At 41.9% G+C, this 21833-nt stretch overlaps 1 protein-coding gene across 4 annotated transcripts in view; it reads right to left on the bottom strand.

The window, feature by feature from the left end:
• The window catches only part of spg11 (SPG11 vesicle trafficking associated, spatacsin), a 49284-nt gene extending 27506 nt beyond the window's left edge, over window positions 1-21778 (bottom strand). For 2 of the 4 annotated variants that reach the window (XM_080761092.1, XM_080761095.1), the window contains exons 1-17: window positions 21347-21778; window positions 19312-19493; window positions 18349-18567; window positions 16659-16863; window positions 15934-16071; window positions 15178-15581; window positions 14541-14686; window positions 14305-14422; window positions 10288-10443; window positions 8800-8972; window positions 6762-6938; window positions 6535-6606; window positions 6312-6439; window positions 4061-4239; window positions 1569-1779; window positions 1005-1187; window positions 304-410 (exon numbers count right to left, since the gene is read on the bottom strand). In XM_080761092.1, the coding sequence (XP_080617218.1) occupies window positions 304-410; window positions 1005-1187; window positions 1569-1779; window positions 4061-4239; window positions 6312-6439; window positions 6535-6606; window positions 6762-6938; window positions 8800-8972; window positions 10288-10443; window positions 14305-14422; window positions 14541-14686; window positions 15178-15581; window positions 15934-16071; window positions 16659-16863; window positions 18349-18567; window positions 19312-19493; window positions 21347-21624 (3076 nt within the window). In that variant the 5' untranslated portion in view covers window positions 21625-21778. The remainder of the gene's footprint in view (window positions 1-303; window positions 411-1004; window positions 1188-1568; window positions 1780-4060; window positions 4240-6311; window positions 6440-6534; window positions 6607-6761; window positions 6939-8799; window positions 8973-10287; window positions 10444-14304; window positions 14423-14540; window positions 14687-15177; window positions 15582-15933; window positions 16072-16658; window positions 16864-18348; window positions 18568-19311; window positions 19494-21346) is intronic. The other 2 variants (XM_080761094.1, XM_080761093.1) reach the window with 2 other exon arrangements.
• Window positions 21779-21833: the final 55 nt, after the last annotated feature.

The raw sequence follows: 21833 nt of genomic DNA, 5'->3' as shown, positions 1-21833 counted from the left end.
GAATGCACATTCGAGTCTAGATTCTGAGCTATATTAAATTCTGAGCTATATCTGTTATGTATTATTGTTGTTGAGATGTCATCAAATTAAATCAATCAATCTATCAATTGTGAAACATAAAATCACGACTGTCAATTATTTTCAATTAAATATGCAGTCCTAATTTGCTACCATCTTTGCGGGACACATTTTGTGCTATTTAGTTTAGCTATTTATAACGGTTGGTGAGGGACATCTGTAAGACAAACGGTTGGTGAGGGACATCTGTAAGACAAACGGTTGGTGAGGGACATCTGTGTGTACCTGTCAAGTCTCTGCCGATCTCTTGGGTTTTGACCAGCATGTCAAACCAGGGCTGGCTCTCAGATAGCATCCTGTTGGACAGACTGGGGCAGTTCCTGGGAGTCAACCTGGACAGATAGTATAGTAGAGTACTGTATAGTAATAGTAATAGTAATAGTATAGTATAGTATATAACATTTTTGGCTGGAGACCCCCAAAAATGCTTTGGCCACGTCTCGCGACCCCCGCCCCGCCCCCCTCCCCACCGCCTACAATACAACTTGACTGCTACAATAACCTTGATAACCATATAAATACTGAAACCAGATATAATCATTAATGCACTATGCACTATGTGTACTATGTAAACTCAAAATTTCCATTTTCCAGCCATTCAGTTGCAAAAAGAAATGTGGGGACCCCCCCAAAATAATGTGGAGACCCCCCGAGGGGTCGCGACCCACGGGTTGAGAACCCCAGGGTAGTTATTTAGTCACAATCTCTTGTTAATCGCGGTTAAATATCTATATAACCCACAGACGGACCTATGGTAACCACTTTTATTTGATTATAAAATGCAACACATTCTTGTACGATGACGTAGGGCATTCATTTACAAAAAATAAACATAATAAGTTGAAATGATTGTGTTGTATGTCTGTATTCAGTAGGTTCTGTGGTCTATACCCGTGTTAGGTTCTATGACCTACAGTATACTGTACCTGTAATATTGTAGGTATGTATACAGCAGATACTGCAGGCTGTGGTCTAGACAGAACTGTATGAATCGTTTATGCTGGTTTGGAGGCAGCGGGGTACCAGCTGTCATCATGCCCCCAGCCTGGGACATTCGCCATAGCAGCTGGTCAAAGTCACTCAGCTCAGCCTTAGTCAACATGCCTCGCCTAGACACAAACACACCGTTAATTAATGGTACTTTGATCTATCCCATGATTCAAAGGCTCTTTTTTGGCTCTGATGCCTCTAATCCTCTATCAGAAAAACACAGCATGTCAAATAACACATCCAAACTTTGGTTTAAAACAAAAGAGTGTACAAATGGAACCAAAGGAATCTGTAAGGATCCATTACACCCAGTGTTACAAAGCTGTAAGGGTCCATTTTGTCCCCAAATAACAATCATCTACCTGGGGACCCCCTGGAATCTACTTGAGGACCTCCCTGGGGTTTCTTCAGAACCCACTTTGGGAACAGATGGATAAAATGTGAATAGAAGAGTGAAATACCACAGGAAGTCAAATGATCAGTCAACAGCATCAGCGTACCTGGCCAGCAGGTGCAGTATGTGCTCTCTGAGTGTTCTACTGCAGTGTGTGTTGTTGTTCACCAGGTCAGAGGTCAGCTCTGGCCAGCAGGGGCCAGCAGAGGGTTGGGTGTTCTGATCCACAACGCTCTGGATCCAACAGACCAGGCGGTGTCGGTCATGGAGAGACGTCAAGTAAGCCCACAACACCACAGGGTCACTGGAAGCAACCGCTGATGGACAAGACAGGTAGTCATGTATGTACACCCGATGTAAGATGGAGAGACAGTCAGGTCAAGATACAGACAAGATGGGCAGAGAGACAGACACATACATGCTTTGTTTTGATTGATTTCATTTATGTTAACCCATCTGCTGCCACCTGGTGGACGCAGAGCCAACCGCAGACTGACAAGCCGTTTGTAGTAGAGCTCTTCACCGGGTCCCCTGACTCCGAAAATACCAGAGTTGACCCAAGACCCGCTTGGGTCGGAGTCGTGTTTTAACGTAATCACTCAGGCAGGGTCGGAATCGGACGTATCTCCCTCGGATCTCGGGTCTGTCAATCATTATGTGTAATGTCCGACGAAGACCCGTAGGCTACTGTGTATGTGACGTGTGTGTGTACTGTCTGTGCTTTTTTGTTTTTGATGCAAATGTTAATAAAATATTCAATCAGTGTGTGATTGTGTGCCAGTCTGACTGTATACACTTTCTCTCTGTCTGCTGCATGTGTGCTCATGTTCCACATCGCTGCGGAGGATGAGTGATAATTTAGGCTGAACCTAGGATCAGGTTAGTGTTGCAGTGACACGAACGGCTGTGTTACGTGTGATGATTATGGTGGTTTAGGATCAGCAGCGCAAGACTTATCACGCAATGCAAGCCCCGTCCTGCATGGTTTGCCTTGCGCTAATTTGAATGAAAACACTGACGTGCAATTATACTTTATACTGTATCACGATCACGGATCCCGACAACAGTGTTGACCTCAATGAGGTGAAAGCAAACTAGCAAAGCTCAAATAAAATTAATGTTAGAAGGTTAAAGCAACTATGACAACTCTCCTGTGTATCCCATTCCCCACTGCACGTGGATAAAGAAGAGAGCAAAGTAGGAGCTGCATTGGAGGTGCATTGAGTGTCACGCCTTGTTAATATTCCATTTTAAATGCACGCACGCTGAGGAGACGAGAAGAGACGAGAATCTTTTTTTCCTCTCTCACCCTCCCCTGCAGCGCGAAGCCTGCAGGGTACCTCTCTCTCTGTCTGTGTCTCTCACGCTTTCTCTCTCTCGTGCGCTTTAATCATAAAATGGTAATTGGTCAATACATTATATTATTTATAGTCCACATTTATGTCTGCCTGGCTGGGTTGGATCACATCGCAAGTTCTTGTAGATCCGCCATTTTCAAAAGATTACTGAGTACCAGTACTGAGCAGTACTTTTCCCACCACTGATAAGTTGTTGTGTGGAGATGCCTTAAGGCATCTCTCTCCACATGTCTTTATAATTACACCCGTAGAGGGCCCAGGACGTGTGGGGACGTCTTAGGGTCTTTTTTAATGAATGATAAAACCGGATCGCTAAAATCAATTTTTTGACAGGGCTGTTGCTAGGCAATGCCCAATTAATTGGGAATAAGTAGTCATTACCATAAACCCTATATACTTAGTTGACCAGAGGCCCCCCACCACAGGTGTCTGGCTGATTGGGGCGCGGTTGGATTGATGATTTTTGCAATGAATTTATCAAATGAAACTCTCAGTGAGGCTTTGAACCTTTTTGTTTCTCTACGACTCGACTTTGTGTCTTTCAACTTTCCCACCACCACACCGCCTTACAAACAGTCGCACACCATCCACTTGACCACCACATAGTGCGCTTGATAGATGATGCAGACACACAATGCCAGTGAGATTAATGTGAAATATGATCATGTAAGCAAAACTAGATTTTAGGACGCAGACACGCATTGTCAGCGAGTAGGCCTACTACTAAATGTGAAATATATCAACATGTAAGCAAAACTATAGATACTAGCCCTTACCCGTTGTGAGATATTTGCCCCCCCCCCCCCCCCCTTGTGGCCGTGGGGGGTGCTGTGCCCGGGTGCGTTTGTAATTGACTAATACATTCATTAATAATCAATGTGTGAAATCGAAAAAAGAGCTTCGTTACGCCCTCCATATTCATATGATCAATGCCTGTGTGAAAAGTGGGAGTGATTGGTGCAGGCAGTAAGGAGCTACGGCAGTGTTTCTGACAGACACACACTCAGATATTGTTAGAATTATAGTATGATGGTCTGAGATGGAAAGTGATTGTTAACATTTATAAGCCTATTAAAAAGGGAGGGGGGACGGTGCCCCTGTGCGACGGCACCATTCGCACTACCCTTAAAGCGGCCCTGCCCCCCCAGGTATTATAAGTGATGGTAGAAAAAAAAAGGTTAGATATAAGCAACCATAATAACAATATAATATAATGAATAATTCTTCCACCCCGGGTTACCTGTGTCCTGGACTCTAGAAAGCTGGACAGTCCTCTGTGAGTTCTGGTCCCAGTGTCGGACCCAGTCTAGTCTCAGAGATCTCCACAGATCCGCTGGGTCTGATTGGGACCTGCTGTCCCCCATCACGCCCTCCAGTACCACTCTACAACCTGGGTCTGACTGGGCCAGCTGTAGAACACTAGGAGAGATGAGACAAGACGAGCGGATGTTAAGTAGACACACACATGTCATGCACGCATGCACATCATGTTGTGATGAGTTGTGAGCTAGTACTATATATCTAGTCTATTTTCTAAACAATTTCAACACAAATTATGGGGACTCTACAAAACGTTTTGAGTTGCGCGTCCACTACCAAATACTTTGAGATGGAAATGTTTGAGAACCACTGCTCCAGACTCTAGCTGCGCATATGATAAAGATGATCAACAATATTTGGAGTTCATATATCAAGACCAGGTAGATAGGGCTGGGCAAGGGCAATTAACCTCGAACATATCATAACCGATATTTAGAAACAATTAACAGACTTAATCTTGTTCACGTAGGTTAATTGAATAAAAACAAAAATATATTATATATCTTTTTAATATAATTGACTAAATTGATTGGTCTAAGCCCTTTATTATATTTCATTGCACAATGGTGCAATGAAATATACATGGTTTAAAATAAATAAAGGCTTTAGTGGTTCAAAATGGCAGTGTTGTGTTGTTAAAGTGTAGCTATAGCATCTAGTTCCAGTGTTCAGCTCGACCAAGCCAGAGCAACAGCACTGCTTGCTTGTCCTATTCAGTATTTCAGCCGTGACTTCAGAGATACTTCCGGGTCCTGCGGTTTGTGTCGCTTTTGTGTCCCCATAGAGTTATACTGTGTCCCTCCGTCGGAGACTAGAACAACCACTAAAGTATAATTTTACCGCTTTCCTTGCAACAACAAAGCTACTGGTCTCCCAAATGTGGCTGTGACAGGCTGTTTGCCCCACACTGAATACTATCAACATTTTTATTTCATTGTGTCAACTAAATCCTCCATTAGAGATCGTATTAATGGAAACTAGATTCAACGTACTCAACCCTGAACACATTCTAAATATGCCCCCGAAATATTGTAGGCTACTGGGCAAATGGACTGTTACCACCTTCAATAATAATGATAATAGTCTTTATTGTCTCCACATCATATCTTTTCTTTGTCATGGACACTTGTACAGAACATTAATAATTTTACTCGAGTTGGAAGCATTCAGACCCATTTTAACCCTCAACCCTTTACAATGAGAAGCGGACAGGAGCTGGACCCGGACGTAACGTAGGACTACAAAATGACGTCGGACTAAAATACCGAATTGGTTCCCATAACTTCCCGAAACCTCCTGACTCAGTGACCAGCTCATGAACAAACACTATTTCTGAATGACTAGACCTTTTGTAAAGTAATCGCTTCTGGAAAATAAAAGAAGACATGTAACACATTATTGTCTGCTGTGTTGCTTTTCAATTTGTACACTGTGTAATCTAAAGAGCACAAAGCACCTTTCTGAACGTACCAAGTATCGCAAGACTTCCCGTTTCTCCGAGCCAGAAACGGTACCTGCTGCTGTTAGATCCTCAAATAAAATGATATACTGTGCACTCTGTGCACATCGACAAGCAAGTGATTAGAAAACAACCTGTGATATGTCTTCTTTTATATTCCTGAACCGATTATATGACAAAGGTCTCAATTGTTCATGAATAATGTTGGCTGGTCCAGCCGGCTCCATTCACTGCCATGTATTCATTGAACTTCCGGTGTGAGTTGGCTCCCGTGAAAGTGTCCATGAAAGTGTCATGGCGCAGCCCAGTTACGTGACCATTTCCTTTCCTTCTCAAAGCTTCCTTGTGGGCAACCAGGAAGTGCAGCCCCCACCACACTACAGTGTGGCTTCACTCTAGGCTGCGGACGACCCGCGATGGGAGTTGTTTTGGTCCGTGCGATGTTAGATCATGGAATTATAACCTCCCAAACACCGGATTTTGTCTCATTTTGAGCAAAAAATTAATAATTACTGGATTAAATTAAATGTTAAATGTTAACCAAGAACCTTATCTGAAACCAAGCCATAGCATATGGGGGGGGACATCCAGAAGCTGTGAAATATATTACACGGCATAAGCCTGGTAAACCACCCCGGTCACGGAAATCGCATCAAATAAAATGTGAATTCCGCAACCAGGGTGGGTTACCACAGCGAAAGCTGCTGCGTACCTTGCCGTGTGTGAGAGTTGTGAGCAGCGAGTGGTGGGCTGTGAACCCAGCACCTCCATCTGTCTGAGGAACGCCACTCTCTGCATCTCCTCCTCAGACAGATAACCCTGTGTCGCCAGCTCCTCCACCTCAACAGAAAACACACAATTAAGACCAATTAACAACAATAGAAGACCACTTACTGTACTTACTGAGAAGTGAAAATGAGTGTTTGTGCGCTCACCACAAATTCCCTGAGGTCCTTGTCATCAGTGTAGAGACAGATGGAATGAAGCTGTTTCTTCACATTAAAACCCTGAAACCAAAACAGACTTGAAATACACAACAATAACTCTGCCGTCTCTATTTGATCAACTATGTACAGTATGTTTGTGTTTAGTCTGTGTGTGTGTGTGTGTGTGTGTGTGTGTGTGTGTGTGTGTGTGTGTGTGTGTGTGTGTGTGTGTGTACCATATTTCTAAGCAGTGTTTTAGCCTGCTGTAGGTCTCTGTTCGACAGGCAGTTGAAGACGAGGCGAAGACCTGTACATCTCAGATCTAAGATCGTTTGATCGGGTCTGCCCTGCCTCTGCAGGAAGGCCTGGACACGTGGGATCTGATTGGTCAGGACAGCCTTCTGGACCAGAGCCTGTGCTCACACACGGATAACAAACACACACACATTAAGCCATTGTTTTCCAAAAACTGGGTCACGACGCGGGAGATTTCAATTGGTTCACTAAAATATATTTTATATATAATCTGATTATCCTCTGCTAAGTAAAGCAAGCATCTTGCTACTTATGCAACCACATACATGTGTGAATTAGGATATTCTGTGCTTAACCCATTTAGACCTGACACCAGATTATACAAATGTCTTCTTGAGGTTGTGCTCAACCTTTTTCATGTCAAAGACCCCCAGAATTCACATATGACTGTGAATGTGTGTCTCCAGGCAGCCCCGTAAAGACATCAAGCGCTATTCCCCCGTCACATAGCCTATAATTGCCAAGAGAAACCAGCTTTCTTGAGAGAAACAAGGAAGTGTGTGGCTCTCTGCGCGTAGCTACTTTAGTGAATTTAATAGTTTTATTAGGTTAATATTGCTATATGTTTGGAACCGTTTTAGAAAAGCAATAAGCCACGCGAGGACCTAGTTTACCGTGGATTTTACCATGGCTGAGATGGAGAGTTGGTATTTGTATTTATTTATTCAGCACAGTATAAAAACAACACAGTGAACATATAAGAAGGGTAAAGTGCTAGGCTGAGGCAAAAAATCCCAAGGGGCTTAAACGAGGCCTCTACCTATATAAATCATAATGAAACATTGTACATGAGATATAGAATATCCAGAAAACATGATTGCAGTATATAAAACATGAACAAAACAACACAACAAGAACATGATTAGAATTTTTGGTTTGTGTAATTATATAATATTGTTACATTTACATGATTAGAGAAAAGAATAGATGATACAAAGAAATATAATTAAGTGATCTGGTCAATTAAGTGTGTCCTAAACTTATGTTTGAATTTTTTTAATGAAGTAGAATTTTATGAGATTTCTGTATAGGTGTTCCATAGCTGGGCCCCCCTGTATCTGATGGAGAACTGACACAGACCAGTACAGAACTTTGGGAGATGTAAATGATTTGCCTGTCTCGTATTGAAGTGGTGCACATCACTGTTGAACTGGAAAAAGTCTTTACATGGCAAAGAAAATGAAACTGGCTGGAACAATACTTTGAAAATAAAGTTGCAGGTTTGGTATGTATTTAAATTAAAGATTGGTAAAATATTGAGTTGTTTGAAAATGAGCAGACCAATCACTGTTTGTGAAGATGTGTATTATAAGTATCTCCCCAAATGATATTGCAATATATAAGATATGGATAAATTAAGCTATAATAAAGAGTTGGGAGACAATTTTGATTAACCAGGAATTTGCCAATAATGCCAATGGATTTTGATATTTTCTTACAGACAACCAAATTAACCCTTATAGATCTTTAACTCTTGAGAGTGTAAAATGAAACCAAGTGGGTCCATTTGGGTCAATGTAACACTCTCAAGAGTTGAATAATTCTGCATTACTTAAGTTGATTTACAAGAAGTCTACACAATTACAGAATGTAGAAAACATGCTATTTTGATCAACATTGGCTTTTTATCTCTCCTAATGGTACCAACATCAATACAGTTCTTTAGTTTGTGTCTGGAAGGCTAAATGTCATCAAATGGTGGTCCGTGGCTCAAATGCAGAATAAATAATGGACCTTGATATGAAAAATCTTGCAAACCACTGATTTAAGTATTCATTAACCAGCCGCTTATGCAAAGCTGCTGGTAAATATGTATGTATGTATGTTTGTATGTATATTATGTCTGTTTTTTAGTCTGGCGTAGAGGATTTCATCCTGTGCTGGAAATCTTTTCAATAAATAAATAAATACATTTAAATAAATAAATACATTTCAATAAATTATATGTACACATCTTACCTCTGTTGAGAGGAGGTCCCATTCCTCGTCTTGCTGCTGAGGAGTCGCTAGGTTGTGAGGCAGAGGAGCGTCCACCCTCGTCGTCGTCCAAGGGAACTTCTTCATGTAAACTCTGAGCTCAGTGATGTAAGCGTCCAAGATCTCCACACAGTGCTCAGAGTCAGCATCTAAAACTACACACAACATCACACTACATAAGACTAGGGGTGTTGCGCAACAGTGAGACGTCATCGAAAATGTTCCCCCCGTTTAGCAGACGACAACGAAAATCTTAAAACGTTAATAACTCGCAATCTAAATCATCCCGTCTAATTATAAAAAAAGATCCTGTGTGGAGTTTGCATGTTCTCCCCGTGTCCCCTAGGGTAGATACCCTCACAAAAACATGCAGTAATCCTGGTCTCTAAACTGCCTCCCCTGGCCAGCCTGGTTGGAATAACGTGTACCTTCCACGCGCTACGTCCAACCAGGGAAACTCCCCCCTGTCAGGTGTAAAGGAGCAACTTGGACACTCAAGCATGAAGGGAGCATGAGTTAAGTCCGTTGCTCTCCCCAGGTTGGCGGAGGGTGTGTAGAGCCCAGGATCACAGTAGATGATTGGCACAGGGGTGAAAAATGGGTTACAAAATCGTGGGATAAAAAATATTAATAAAAAAAGATCCTGTGTTAGACGGCCCTCCGCTGTCCAGTAGCGAATGGATATTACCTCCCGTTGTTGTCGATCGCATCGAGAGTGTTTTGGCAACATCTAGCTGCTACAGCCACATCCGGAAACAACATCCGGTCCGTCGGTAAAAGTGCTCCGTTGCTATAAATCGACTGGGCGCTATAATTTAATGGATTTTGTGTGTGTGTGTTGTGGCCTGGTGAGAGCAGGATTGGACCTGGTGAGACCATAGAGTATATATGAATAGAGAAGGCACCCAGAGAAAACCCTGAGGCGAAATGGATATAGTGGCCGAATGAAGGTATTGCAGCCTGGTCCTAACCACATGAACGCGCTGGTCCGCTGACTATCATTGTGCACGTTTACGACGGCAGCACGCTCGTTCGCGTTCGTGCGCGTTCGTGCACGTTCAACGGCAGCGCGTTCATGTGTTTGGGGCCAATCCATCCCAGAATGCTCTCTGTTCCTACCCGGAAGGAGGAGTGAAATCGCCTCATGCGCTTTTGAGCAACTTAATGCAAGTGGATGGAAGGAGAACTCGGGTGCCCTCTCTATTCATATATACTCTAAGGGTGAGACGTAGGAGGGGCCCGGACAGGAGACAACCCACAGAGCCTAGTCCTTCCATGCGCCAGAAGTGTACCTCCCAGCCCTGGCAGAGTAGTTCTGGAGTAGTTCCAACGGATTGTGTGGCCCTGGTTTTGCCCTAGTGGGACTGATTGAGGGTAGCTACTGGGACGTAAGTCGGGACTTGCTCACCCCGGCTACTAAACTCTGAAAGCTGCAGTGTGTGTGTGTGCATGTCTTAGTCTTAGTCTTACCCTGTGTGTTGTCGAGTATGGTAGTGACTTGTGTGTTGAGGAAAGACAATGCGAGGCTGAGTAGCTGTTCGGAGAACTGTCTGCTCTGAGCTTCATTGTGAGAATCTCTGATGGATGAACAAAGCAGGTCCAAGGCAGGGCACAGCTCCTGGATGGCTGTGGAGAGGAAGGACACATTATTACACAGCGATGGGGTATTAACCAAGGATCAGAATTCTGTAGTCTATGAAATTCAATTTGACACGGTGCTACACCATATTTAGATAGATACTGTATTTGATATTCATTTTTGGTGACTCATACTGCCCTCCTAATACGTGAGGTGCCTGTGTTTTTATATATATATATCAAAAAAGAGAAAGACCTTCCAAGGAAGGGACTGCACACTCCAGGGAACAGAGACGGACAATTTACTGCATCAACTTATTTATTAGCACGACGCGTTTCGCCGTGAGCTTCGTAAGGTGCTATGCTTGAAATGATGATGAAATTGTCTGGCTCTGTTCCCTGGAGTGTGCAGTCCCTTCCTTGGAAGGTTTTTCTCTTTTTTGATGTCTATGCCTGCTAACTAGACTTGCACCTCCTTTTGGATGTGCAGGAGTCCCTTTTTTGTCTCATTCATATATATATATATATATATATATATATATATATATATATATATATATAGTTTAGCAGTATATGCATCATTCCTAGCTTTCCTGTTCACGCTATTGAATGCTTTGCAAAAATGATGGAAGCTATAGATGGATATGATGGAAGCTTTCTTATATATATATATATATATATATATATATATACACAGTATATATATATATATAGAAGAAAGCTTCCATCATTTTTGCAAAGCATTCAATAGCGTGAACAGGAAAGCTAGGAATGATGCATATACTGCTCAACTATAGAATTCCAGAACAAATTGTGAAAGCAATAGCAGTGATGTATGAGAAACGTGTCTGCTTTGTGCAGAGCATTGATGGACTAACAAAGGAATTCCAACCACAGGCATCCTTCAGGGTGACACACTCTCCTCTTCTCTTTGTAATTGTCGTTGACTATGTCCTTGGGCAAGCGATGGATACCATCTCCTCCAGAGGTCTCACAATAGGCAGAAGATCTGGTCGTCAAAGTCTGAAATGGCTGATTGCTGAACACATATCCAAGTTGGTCCATTGCTCAATGCCAAAAAGACAGAATGCCTGCTTCTGAATGAAGACTCCGTTCACCCAACCATCCGCTCCATGGACGGCAGTGACATCAAAGAAACTGAGTAATTCAATTATCTTGGATCATATAGGACTTCCTGACAAGGAAAGGACAGGCCTGGAGCGCTTGTAATAAGCTACATCTTATATGGTAGTCAGACATCTCAAGAGCTACCAAGATCAACCTGTTCAAAGCCTGTGTGGAAAGTATCCTTCTTTATGGTGCCGAAACATGGACAATGAATAAGGAGTTTCGGGATCGTCTTGACGGAACATACACAAGACTCCTCATGTGTGTCCAGAACCGCTCATGGAAGGACCATCCCACTAAAGCTCAGATTTATGGAGGCATCTCCCCCATCTCAGTTGTTGTGGCAGAAAGAAGACTCCGCTTTACTGGACACCGCCACAGAGCAAAAGACCAGGTCTACCCTGCCCATCAAGAGGAACAAGACCTCTCACATTTCCAGATGTTCTGAGTAGGGACACAGGGCTGACTGTGCATGAACAGCAGCTAAAATTAATATCAAATATCTAAATACTGAATCAAGCAACTTAACAATTTTTTGTGATATTCGTACCCCCCAGTTATGGGACGCTATCCCCCGTATACTCCATGTATGAAGTGGTTGAGCCCCAAAGCATCTCTTAACATTGATCCACATTGAACACAATGTTGTTCTACTCAGTCTGTGTCTCATAGGAGGGCTGTGGGCAGTTCAGAAAAGATTTTCAAAAGATTTGTATTATCGCGAGACCGATAGCTTCCATTTATGCATTACACATTTTCAGGAATAGAAAGCCTGCCCACAGCCCTCCTAAGAGACACAGACTGAGTAGGAAAAAAATGCACTATTTTATCATGAACATCAGTGAGGTCCATTTACAGTATATGAAGGCAGGTTGAAAAGTGGTGAAGTGGTCCTTTAAGCAGAGCAAATAGATTAGACTGATTAATATATTTTGCTCCGATGAAGGCTACACAACATACTTTATTTTAGATGTATTTGATTTTGCACAACAGAACATGTACAGTATACAGTACATATCCATAATATCAGGGGTGAGCTGACGGTAGGGCTATCCAGGGCGCCACCCTGGATAGTTTTGAAGATGCACGCAAGCCCACACAGCCTTTCGCAGGTTTCACAACTTGCTAACCTCCTGAGTGACGCCAAGTGTCACAGCAGCACATCTTGAAATAACAGAAATGGACCTTATTCATATCAAAGGTGAGCTTAGGTGACATTCCATTGTGTCAACCTACTAAAGTATCCTACTATGTGTCTGAAGTAGTCTAAACTAAAGAGTTGGATAACAGTGGCTGATGGATTCATGAACTAATTGAATTACAGAGGTGACGGTTGCATAAAGTTTCCTCATTATGCAAGTAAATATAGAATACAACGTGATTTACTGAATTTGGTGGGTTAATAAATATGCCTACTACATTAAAGAGGTTATTTCAATTAGTGATCGTTTAGAAAACCCATACGATAGGATGCCTATCCTCTAGTTACCATTTGGGTATTTCATTTACGTATCAATCCTGTAATCTCTGTGGTTTTCATTGTTGAACCTCAATATCATTGTGGTGGTTGGTGATAATACATCCTATCATATTTAGAAAATAAATAACAAAAATAGCCAATCTACAAGCTTGTGAGTTTGTCGAGCTGCTATTGGCTAGTTTAGAAAATTATTTTAAATGTTTTAAAGTATAAAATAGGGCTTTAGTGATTAAAGCCAGGGAACGCTAGTACAGCCATATAACAATATTACGATCTAGTGTCGTTATATTACAATATTAAAGGTAGAGTAAGTGATTTCACTTAATTCAAATATCACTTATTTTTTTGTTTTGTTGTGATAATCCTCTCTACTATAGAGTGTGCTGACCATATAAGGAGTTCCTCCCTGTCCCCAGTTAACCCCTGGGGGTCAAAAAACCTTAGGTTTCGTTTTTGACTCTCTATCCTGATTGGACGAAGGCTTAGGTCCCACAGCCAAAAACGAAACCCTTCTAGCTGGCAACCATTTATTACCTACTTTGAGAATCTGAGAGTACTTCCGACAGACTAATTGAATCAATACTATGTGTGTTTTTTTGCTTTCTCATAATGATAGAACTGTGTATAGAGGGTGATGTATGACAACGTTCCGAACACAATCTTTTCTAACAACTTGTGACTATCTTTTGAATTTGAATAACCCAACTCATAATTGTATTTATTTTGTTTTATTTTATTTTTTGTTATTTATATTGTATTTGTTATCTGTACCTAAATTATTATTTTTGTATCCTACTGTTTATTTCATATGTCTGTATGTATGTTTGTTTTTGTATGTCTGTACTCAATTATTAATGTTATGTCTTTATATTGTTTTAATGATGACGATAACTGGGGGGAGGGATGGGGTGAGGGAGAAAAAGAAAATGGTATGTTCAAACTGTACTAAATTGTTGATGCCTACTACCAATAAACATATATTAAAAAAAAAAAAAAAAAAAAGAAACCTAAGGTTTTTTTGAGTGAAATCACTTACTCTACCTTTAATACAACAGTGATATAGGTATCGGCGAATCACCCAGCCTTATATTCTATACACCAACTGTGCATCTACCGTTAATAACATTAGATATAAGTAAGTAGCGTCTTGGTGGCGTAGGAAATAACTTTTTGCTATAACAACACTGGAGAACTCAAGACCCTGATGTTAGATAGGAGTGCGGAAGCCGGAATGCAACGATTCAGGAATCGGGGCATATTATATGGCCAATACAAACTGTAAGCTTAGAGCACGTTCTTACTGCTGAGCTGACTGGGTGCGTCTCCATCAGACACACTGCTGCCTGCAGGATTCAAAATGTTCTCTTTACTTTTCAGGAAAAAATCCACTGTGTCCAGCTGACGGTTCTTCAAACCAGCCTGGAAAACACAGAAATGAAATTTAAGAGAGCCATTTTGTAAAATTACGGAGAACGTTTTTTTTGTGTGTGCTTTTAGATTAGGGGAGACAGACAGTAGGAATTAGGGGACATGCTACCTGCAGTGCATGGAGAGGAATGGAACAGCGCCCCCAGTTGTTGAGGTGACACAGTGCGTCAACAGTGGCAGCGCTGCCAAACACCATCAGTTTGTTTAACAGCTCCTCCTGAGTCACTCCAAACAGAACCTGGACTAGACCACTACCTGCAGACACACAGATGAAAGAGGACAGACAGACAGACAAAGAAACAGAAAGGAAGAGACACAGAAAGACAGACCAGAGGAGAAGATAATCTATATGTGTACTGTACCACAGTATCAGAATAGTGTGTACTGTATTTATGCATTTACATGCACACCAATATTCCAGTCTTACCCCGGCAAGGCAATACTCTGGTTGAAATAGTAATTTAAACACTTCCAAAATGTGGTAAGGGCATAATCAAGATGAGCAAAACCTGATTAAGATAACTGTTTTTTGACCAATATTTAAATTTACTTGGGCATGTAAATTGTAAACAGATTTGTTTTGAATGTGCACATGTCAGTAAATATACAAGTGTAAGATATAACACCAGACTTTTTGTTAAAACATGTAAACCGTTATTGTCCTAATCGCACTGTGCTTCAATGGAATTACTGGATTATTCCCAGTAATCGGGGTATTAGTGCACTTTTACTATAAACACACTCACCATCAGGCTGACCTTTCAGCAGCAGACTGTGTTGCTGTTCTCCACATCGCTGTACAGGAACCGCCTGGCAATCCGCCCTGTGGTAGCTCACACTTTGGGACTGCAAATCCCACAATGCCACAGTAGCCTGGTGTTCACCGGGGTTTGAAGACACGTAGGTGAGGACGGCAGAGAACTCGGACACAGAAAGCAGAGACAGGGAGGCGAACTCCGGGATGGATAGACACACAGTTGCTCCGCAGGGAGGGGCTCTGCTTTGGGAGAGCCAGGCTGAGGAGAGGCCCTGTGGACACTCTGGATGGGGGAGGTCAGAGAACCAGGGCTGGGCGACAGAGACAGGGGGCTGGGGGACAGCGACAGCCTTGGCGCTGTTGTACATGGATGACAGACGTGCCTCCCAGGAGCTGGTGGAGAGGATGGAAAATTAACAGACAGAAGTCTATGCACAGCTCCTATGTGTGTGTGTGTGTGTGTGTGTGTGTGTGTGTGTGTGTGTGTGTGTGTGTGTGTGTGTGTGTGTGTGTGTGTGTGTGTGTGTGTGTCTGAGCACAGAATGTGCTCAGCTGACTGGCTGGTATGATGATAAGAGTGCCGCTCACTTCACACAAGTGTGAGTTACTAACTTGATAAAATGTAGGACTCTAGCTTGTGAGATTGCTACTCAACTTTCATCACTGTGATTTCATCAATTTCCCTCACATGATTACTAAAGGTCTGCCTGTCTTCCTGCCTGTCTGTCTAATGCTTGCATCTTACCGGTCAGAGGTGAATGTGGTGCCCAGGGCATGGTGACTCCACGTGGAGCTGAGCATACTGTCCTCGTCTCTGGGCTCTGGAGGTCTCATGGAGGGCCGTCCAGAGCTCACACGACAGAGCAAATGGTTTGGGAAGGTCCTGGTTGGAGGTTGGACAGACATACAGCATGTTGAAGGCAATGTCCTGAATATGAATGTGCTGGCACTGTGATATGTTGCAGTAGCTTGCAGATCTGCCATTTTCACTATGAAAATCCTTGTAATCCCATTGAACGTTTTTAATGACATGCCCCAAATAGTTAACCTGACGCTGCCAGATCCAAGAAGCTTGCTACACAAATTTGTTTCACAGCTTATTGGGATCTGGGATCGCGGAAGCAAATTCGATGACGGGGCTGTTCCTTTTTTTCAAGATACTTGGTAGATGATTGGATGGGAACGTCTGTCTATCACCGTGTGGGCGTGCAAACACAACCAATCATATTGACGTGTCTATAAAGCTTCACATCCGGTTTCGCACATATCCCGCCCTTACCTCACGCTGATTGGTTCGGTACGGAACGGATTGGTGTTAGCTGAACTCCCTGAGAAATCCCAGATGGAAACTGTGTTGGGGAACATGCCCAATACCGCCCCCATCTGGCAGCGTCAGGTTACCAAATAGTGGTGCCAGGTGTAATGTGGTTAAATTAGTCCAGCCACTGTGGGCTCCTGAAGAACTGTTACCTGAAATAGTGGTTGAGGTCGACCGCCACGGCCTCGTGGGACGGACTGACGGCTACAACTGTACTGAGATCATCAGACACCTGCAGGTCAGAGAAGGAGGAGGGGCAGGGGGGAGGGCTCTGCTCCTCTTCCTCAAGTCCAGAGCTCATGTACAGAGGGAGGTTCACCGTGGCCAGCTGTTTCCCCTCCATGCTGTCAAACACATCTGGAGCTCACAGATAAAGAAACATGCTCACAGATGTTTTTGCATTGAGGTGAGTGTGAAAATAGTTTTTCCTATGTATCTGCTTTCATTTAAAATTTGAAGCTAAGGGTCTACGTACTATTGTGCCGAATATAAGATGACTCTGATTATAAGACGACCCCCATTTTTCAAGACTCATTCGTGGAAAAAGAATGTTAAGTTAAGTTAAGTCCCGATTATAATATGACCCTGTTTTTTTTAACGATATTTCCATTGGAAAAAAACTTTATTCAGGCCAATAGGGTATATAGTTTTTCTTTTGTATTTGAGTGTCAAACACTCAGATAAAGAAAATACTCTGTGTCTGATTCCCAAGTTTCTGCAGGGATCAGTCAGGTAGGAATAAGAAAAGGGGGTGTTCAAAGTTCAAAGTAGTACTGCTTGATTCCCAAAAGGTGTAAACGGCAGACTTGCAAAGAAAAGGATTCGATGGCACTCGATGATATGATATATTTTTCATCAAAGATGGAGTGTCTTGGAATCATTTTCTTTGCAAGCCTGCAGTTTACACCTTTTTGGAATTAAGTAGTACTACTTCGAAAACCCATTTTTTGTTCTTATAACTTGGCATTATCCAAGAATGTATGAGGTATGTATGGAATCAGGATCAGGAGTAGCAACTGTAATTTCACATATATTGCCCAATACTGTATTTATTCTGGCATCAGTGCAAACACTGCATTGTGAAAATGTGAAAAATAACTTTCACACCAATTTGAAATGACTTGACTGTCCAGGCACTTCAAACAGCCGTGTTCAACATTTTACCTATAGAGGGTATGCACATGCATAAAGTAAATTGCAAATTGAGTGGCAAAGTGAGTGACAAAGTGAGTTTAATGTCGTTTAACGTAATCAAATACAACTTTTCTGTTTGGATGTATTGGCTGTCATGGCCAGGAAGTAGTTTTTTGACACTCAGTAGGCGTTCCCGCATAACTTCGAGGTTTGATGATGATGTCACACGCATACCCTCTATACAGGCAATACTCTGAAGATAATCACTATACCGTGATATATATATACCGTATAGTGATTCACTTTTAGAATAGAAAACTACAATAAATTTGACAGGAGCAGGGTATATATTTTTATGTATTGCCTACGAAGGACCCCAACAAGCCATAGTGGTTTCTTGTGTGTTTAATCGTATTAGCAGATCTTTTATTGAACTGTACTTTCCTGTGCTTGTCTTTGCAAACTGTATCACAAGCACGCACTATACTTCATAACGATGCACCCCTAGCTCGTCTATTTTATCTATTTTTTAAAAGTATGAAAATGCTGGCATTCTTTTAAACATTAACATTTTTCAAAAGCATCAAAATATGGACACAAGATTAAAAGTGTAGGTGCTTGTATTGTTTACGTCCTCCCCTTTCCTCTACTCACTGTACTGCCTCTGTGCACTCTTTTAGTGAAACGTGAATAAGGATTTGAGGATACAAATGACTCCGTTGGTGGAGAGGACAAATAGAGTTCCTCTGCAGAGATGATACTGGCATACTGGGATAGGCAGAGGGAGGTCACAGCAGGAGAGAGGCTGTGGGTCATGTCCTGCTCCCTGCTCCCATGTCAACCACAGCAAGGAGCTGTCATTCAGCAGCAAACAGCACCTCCCGTCCACAAAACACAGCATGCGGATGGATATTGGCTCACACACACCTGCAGGGGAGAGACAGACGCAGAGAGAATTTTGATGAACTGTGTGTGTAAAATGCCATGCCAACTGTACCAAAAAACTGAACTGTTTGTCCATCAGTGAGTACAAAGCTATTTTAGAGAAGCTTCCCAGCTTCACCCTGTTTTGTTAACTTGTTATATTGGTAGTGGTACCCGTTCAGTGATGTAAATAATAGGTTTTCAATGTAATGGAGGATGACATGATTGCGTCCTTTCTCAATTTAGTGAGTCTAAGTATTACAGGATGCAGGCTATTTGCATCACTGCCCGTTGCCCTGTTCACAAACTTGGCTCACCCTGCAGGTTCCAAAAATTCAGAAGATCTGCTTTTTGTTACTAACATGCTTCAAAAGCAAGTTGTCCACATTAATACCATTGAGCCTATTTCAAGGTTTAATTGCCAATTGTATATATTTTGTCATTGCCTTTAGCTTTTCCTTTTTGTTGGTTCTATTGTTGTCATTGTTTTATTAATTTGTGTTACATTATCAATTCATACACTCATGTTCTTATTTGTATTTAGTACCCGCCGTTATATTTTAAATGTTTTGATTGATAATGCCATACTTTCTTGGGCTCTTTTTTATTTTATTGTACCTCAGCATCATTGAATATGAGAGTTTGCCCTCAATGCTTTTTTTGAGGTTTTAAACAAATAAATAATGGTGACGACGACGATGATGATGATGATGATGATGAGGGGACAAACTGGCAAACAACACTTACTGATGTCCTTGTCTTTGAGCATCTGTATCAGGCTGCCTGCAGGACACAGACAGACCAGAGTAGTGGATCCAGATCGCTCTACTTCCACCTCAAACAGCTTCAGTTCGCACTGTGAGCCCACGGCCAACAGTCTGAGACCGCTGACAGAACCTGTATGAACAGTAATTTCTTCCCAGGAAAAACTAAGGGAAAGCCAAGCACAGTAGAGAAGAAAAGAATGTATGAAACCAAATGTACCCCGGTCCCTAATTTGTTGAACTTTAAGAGACTGGTGGAAACCCATTTGAATTAACATAAATATATAAATCCCTATTCTGATAAATCTGCTCAGAGTTACATGCAGGGCCGGGCCAATATTATATTGATATTATATCACAATACTAGTGTACTAGAGATCGTCTTGGATCTTAATATTGTGCAATGGCTTAACCCATTTTGACCTGAGATCAGATTCTAAAAATGTCTTCTACATCCTGACAGTTTTCTGAAAAAGCTATGTTTCTATGTCAGTCATTCTTCGATTTTTCAAAAAATAGCTATGAGCTTACAAGATCTGCTATTTTTCAATAGCTAAATTATAAGATAATGCTAACACCAAAAGTGGTGTAACTTCTAGATGAGCTCACCTTTACCCAACCACTTAGTCATATAAAGCATTACTCAATGATTATTCATCAAAAATCTCATATTTTGTGAAAGAACTAAATCGTGATGACCACAATATGAATGTTGAGGTATTTGGAAAAACATATACTGTAGTGAATGATATTTAATTTTGTCCATGATTGATTGATTGAAGTATTTAATAACAGTTTGCGGAATTGGTACATTTCACATGAAACCACAACTCAATACAAAGACTGTTACTGTGGACGACATTAACACCATTCAATTCATCAGAATTTAGATACGTACACAAATATACACTTTTATATAAAGAACAGGAAATCATGTAAGGAGGTAAAAAGAGAAAAGAAACATGTACAGTAAGGGGGGGGGATTCAGATTTTACAGGGCCAGTTTCGAATTGCAGCCGTCCGTAGGTGCCCGTTGAGAGCGGTTTTGAAGGAGTCAAGGGATTTGCATGTCTTAATGGCTGTTGGTAGGGCTTTCCACATTTTGGTGGCATAGGAGCGAAATGAATTTAGTCCCTTGTTTGTGCCGAAATCACTACACAGATTATCGCTGTAGTCTCATTCTAGCAGTCAATTGATAGAATGTTCCCAAGAGAAGAGTTTAATAACAACTTGCACAACGGTTATAGATGTACATGTGTGTTGTTTTTACTTTTATAATGCTACACAATAAAATCCTAATCTAAGAGTGCATGTACAAAATGTAACCAAATCGACTCTTTAAAAGTTAAGGATTGCAGGACCACAATGGGGCTTTTTGTGTTATCCGCACCATTGTATAATCGTACCACTGTAATATTTGAAAACTGTTAATAAGAATAGAATTGACTTTATTTGCCATTTGCACAAGTGCTTGAAGCTCAGCTCCCATACAAACAAGACAAAAACATACGAATAAATAAGTAATTCATAGTCTAACTCTCAGTAAGACGCCTGAGAACGAGAAGCGACCTGGCCCTAAACGGTGAGCCCGCGTGCATGCATCCGCCTAGGTGACAGCTGAGAAGACTGCAGGGCGAGCACTGGTGCTTTGGCATGGGGGTCAGATCAACATATGGAATGAAATGTGTACTGGCCATATGGAGTGTGTCTTGAGTCTATGGGGTTTGATTAGGTCAGATCAACATATGGAATGTCAGAACAGGTCAGCAGACAGCTCCATATATGGAGATCTAAAGTTTTGAGGTTTGAGGTCAGATGTAGAGTTGCTGGTCAATATTGATGACATCAGGGATATGATGTCACGTGATGGTCATGCCTGGGGTGACCAACCAACCAAACAACACACTGGAAACTTAAACGCACGATTTCATAGTAACAGTCAGTGCACATATAGTGCAATTCCTCTATTACTATTATGATAAAGACATGTATTAATCAAGCAGTGACAGTGTACTCACTCTGAGTAGGTTCCCTCCAGATTCGTCCACAACGCCTCTGTGTGTGTGACATCAGCAACCAGCAGTCCTCCTGTCTTCCCCAGCGCACAGATCACAGAACAGCCCTGGGCCATCCGGACCTTCTCTGCCTCCTGGACCACAACACTTCCACACAAACTGCTCTCCTGGATCAGACAAACCTCTATGGAGCTGACATGGGAGCTCACCACCACCATCACCTCCTCCTCATCATCATCATCCTCGTCCCGTTGTTGTTCAGAGTCAGACATGTTCAACATCTTTAAGCACGTCAAGTCTGGTCCAATAACAATAGACCGGGAGTCAGACTTATGCCCGTGGGACCATTTTCTAACAACACTAAACTAAAACTAAAAAAAAAAAAAAAAAAACATGCTGCAAGAACAGTGGCAACATACAAGTAGTGTAGTGGAAGTGGACATTATCTTCCTTATCTTACTGGGCTGGGCAGCTGGGCTGATCCGTCAGT

This window comes from Protomyctophum bolini (assembly GCF_963924005.1).
Source record: "Protomyctophum bolini genome assembly, chromosome: 4".
In the NCBI taxonomy this organism is placed as follows: domain Eukaryota; kingdom Metazoa; phylum Chordata; class Actinopteri; order Myctophiformes; family Myctophidae; genus Protomyctophum; species Protomyctophum bolini.
Note: the sequence above shows the minus strand (reverse complement) of the source record. Positions and strands in the feature narration are given on the sequence as shown.